At 42.3% G+C, this 4,092-nt stretch overlaps 1 protein-coding gene across 1 annotated transcript in view; it reads right to left on the bottom strand.

Annotated features, from left to right (window-relative positions):
• Window positions 1–276: 276 nt before the first annotated feature.
• Window positions 277–4,092, bottom strand: part of LOC123500418 (ankyrin-1-like) — a 35,878-nt gene continuing 32,062 nt past the window's right edge. The window contains exon 5 of the mRNA XM_045249137.1: window positions 277–554. Within this exon, the coding sequence (XP_045105072.1) occupies window positions 354–554 (201 nt within the window). The 3' untranslated portion in view covers window positions 277–353. The remainder of the gene's footprint in view (window positions 555–4,092) is intronic.

The following is a 4,092-nucleotide window of genomic DNA, read 5'->3' as shown; positions in this document are numbered from 1 at the left end:
CTCTCTCTCTCTCTCTCTCTCTCTCTCTCTCTCTCTCTCTCTCTCTCTCTCTCTCTCTTTGTATAACATATATATATATATATATATATATATATATATATATATATATATATATATATATATATATATATATATATATATATAAAACAAAACAAACAAACACACACACACAGAGACACACAGACACACACACACAAAGACAGACAGACACACACACACACACACACACACACACACACACACACACACACACACACACACACCTCACTCTGCAGTCTGAATCAGTGGGCGATGACCTTCCTGCCGTTCCAGGTCGGCTGAGGTCTGGTTGTCTGGGGTGAGCACGTGAGGGCTCACCCCGCGTCCCAGCAAACCCCCCACACCATCACTGGGAGCCCCACACAGCGCTGCGGTGTGTAGGGCGTCAGGCCGTCACTGCTCACCGCGTGACCGTCACAGACCTCGGGGATGTTGCCCATGTCTGCCTCGTTGCCCTCCACCAGCCAGGAAAACATTCTATTGTGCTGGTGTTCATCCACGCGCCGCCACGCCCTCTGTCATGAATACCAAAAACTGATGCCACCTACTTGTGTCACCACCGACACCACCATCACTGCCACTCCACCACCACCACAAAACACCATGAAAACCTTCAACACCACCATCATCATCACCATTACCTTTTTATCTATTTATCTATCTATCTATCTGTCTGCTATCTATCTATCTATATATATATCTATCTATTTAACTATCTATCTATCTATCTATCTATCTATCTATCTATTTATGTATATATATATATATATATATATATATATATATATATATATATATATATATATATATATATATATATATATATATATATATATATATATATATATATATATATATATATATATATATATATATATATATATATATATATATATATATATATATATATATATATATATATATATATATATATATATATATATATATATATATATTTATGGAGTAGGCAGTAGTCACCTGCCGCCCGGTGGAATACTCCAGGAGAGGTACTTACGGGGATGTAGGCAGTGCTGCAGACTGAGTGATTCCCCGTGTCCTCTCTTCCCGGTTCCCTTTGTGGTCTCATTTATACAATTGAGCAGCTGCAGCCTGCCCTCTAAAGACAACTTCTACTACTTCCTACACTACACTACAACACCTTACACTTTTACACTCTCTTCAAATCAAAATTTAATAATGGCTTCACCACGCCCTGCCTCTGAGTCCCCCTCTGGGAGGGACCATAAATGTCCCCAGGTCGGACTGCCCCTCTGCTGTCGACCTTGGGTGTCTTGACACTTCATCTAATACTTTCACTATCAATTTCTGCAACATTCGTGGCCTTCGTTCTAATTTTCAATCTGTGGAACACCACCTCTCCTCTACTAAACCTCATCTTCTCTTCCTAACTGAAACACAGTTGTCTGTGACTACTGACAGCAGCCCCTTTTCTGTTCCCTCCTACTTGCTCTATCCTCATTTTCAATCCAAAGCTGGATGTTGCGCATACGTGCGTAACGACACCACTTGCTCTCGTGCCCACAATCTTGAATCTTCAGAATTTTCTACCATCTGGCTAAGACTTCAATGTCACTCTCTAACTAAATTCATCTGTGCTGTATACCTCTCACCTAATTCCTCTGACTATGTAAAATTCTTTGACTATTTGACTTCCAAGGTGGAGCACATCTTATCTCACTTTCCTTTTGCTGAGATCTCCATTTTAGGGATTTCAATGTTCACCACCAGCTTTGGCTTTCATCTTCTTTCACTGACCAACCTGGTGAACAAACCTTCAACTTTGCTATCCTTCATGACCTAGAGCAGCTAGTGCAGTTCCCTACCCGTATTCCTGACCGCCTTGGAGACACGCCCAACATTCTTGATCTTTTCCTAACCTCCAACCCTTCTGCTTACTCTGTTAAACTTTCCTCTCCGTTGGGCTCCTCCGACCACAATCTAATTTCCGTTACCTGTTCTATCACTCCAGTGCAGCCTCAGGACCCGCCTAAGCGGAGGTGCTTCTGGCATTTTAACTCTGCTAAGTGGGAGGAACTAAGGCAGTACTATTCTGATTTCCTTGGGATGATTATTGTTTTCATGTCAGAGATCCTTCTCTTTGTGCCGAGCGCATAACAGAGGTGATTATCTCTGGCATGGAGCTATACATTCCTCATACTTTCTCTAACCCTAAAGCTAAAAAGCCTTGGTTTAACTCTGCTTGTTCTCGTGCTGTCAATGATAGAGGCGGCTCACAAACGGTTCCGTAGCCATCCAACTGCTGAAACTCATGCCCTATATATTTCTGCCCGTAATCATGCCAAATCTATTCTCCAACTTACTAAAAACTCTTTCATCAATAGAAAATGTCAAAGTCTTTCCAATTCTAACTCCTCTCGAGATTTCTGGCATCTAGCCAATAATATCTCTAACAACTTTACTTCTTCGTCTTTCCCTCCTTTACTTCATCCAGATGGCTCTACAGCTGTCTCTTCTTTTCTAAAGCTGAACTCTTCGCTCAAACCTTTGCTACCAACTCAACTTTGGATGATTCTGGGCATATTCCTCCTACTCCTCCACCCTCTGACTACTTCATCCCTAAAATTAAAATTCTTTATAAAGACGTTTTCCTGGCCCTCTCTGGCCTTGATTCTCGGAAGGCTTACGGTCCGGATGGAGTCCCTCCTGTTGTTCTCAAAAACTGTGCTTCCGAACTCGCTCACTGCCTGGTCAAACTCTTTCATCTGTGTCTCTCTACTTCTATTTATCCTTCTTGCTGGAAGTTTGCTCACATTCAACCTGTCCCTAAAAAGGTGACCACTCCAATCCTTCTAACTACCGCCCTATAGCTTTGATTTCCTGCCTTTCTAAAGCCTTTGAGTCTATCCTTAATAGGAAGATAATGAGGCATCTATCAGCTCACAACCTTCTCTCTGATTGCCAGTATGGTTTCCGTAAAGGCAGATCTACTGGTGATCTTCTTACTTTCCTAACTGAATCTTGGTCATCCTCTTTTAGGGACTTCGGTGAAACCTTTGCTGTCGGCCTTGACATATCGAAAGCCTTCGATAGAGTCTGGCACAAATCTTTAATTTCTAAACTACCCTCCTACGGATTCTATCCTTCTCTCTGTACCTTCATCTCCAGTTTCCTTTCCGATCGTTCTATTGCTGCTGTAGTAGACGGTCACTGTTCTTCCCTAAAACTATCAACAGTGGTGTTCCACAGGGTTCTGTCCTATCACCCACTCTCTTTCTATTATTCATCAATGATCTCCTAAATCTGACTCAATGCCCTATCCACTCCTATGCTGATGATACCACCTTGCATTATTCAACAGCGTTCAACAGACGCCCAACCCAACAACAATTAAATGACTCAAGGCGAGATGCTATAGGACGCCTAACTTCTGATCTTTCACTTGTTTCTGATTGGGGCAGAGAAAACCTGGTTTTGTTCAATGCCTCAAAACTCAATTTCTACAACTATCTACTCGACATAACCTTCCAGACAACTATCCTCTCTTCTTCAATAACACTCAACTTCCCTCTCCTCTACATTAAACACACTCGGTCTATCCTTCACTAAAAATCTAAACTGGAAATTTCACATCTCTACTCTTGCTAAATCAGCTTCCAAGAAGTTAGGTGTCCTGTGGCGTCTTCGTCCATTTTCTCTCCCTCCCAGCTGCTTGCTCTGTACAGGGCCTTATCCGCCCGTGTATGGAGTATGGCTCTCATGTCTGGGGGATCCACACACAGCTTTACTAAACAAGGTGGAATCTAAAGCTTTTCGTCTTATCAACTCTTCTCCTCTAACTGACTGTCTTGATTCTTTAAGTCACCGCCGCAATGTTGCATCTTTATCTGTCTTCTACCGCTGTTTTCATGCTGTCTGCTCTTCTGAACTTGCTAACTGCATGCCTTCCCCTCCTGCGGCCTCGCTGCACAAGACTCTCTACTTCTTCTCATCCCTATTCTGTCCATCTTCCTAATGCAAGAGTTAACCAGTATCTTCACTCCTTCATTCCCTACACTGGTAAACTCTGGAACT

This window comes from Portunus trituberculatus, unplaced genomic scaffold (genome assembly GCF_017591435.1).
Source record: "Portunus trituberculatus isolate SZX2019 unplaced genomic scaffold, ASM1759143v1 PGA_scaffold_225__1_contigs__length_182313, whole genome shotgun sequence".
NCBI lineage: Eukaryota > Metazoa > Arthropoda > Malacostraca > Decapoda > Portunidae > Portunus > Portunus trituberculatus.
This window is presented reverse-complemented; position numbering and strand designations above follow the sequence as displayed.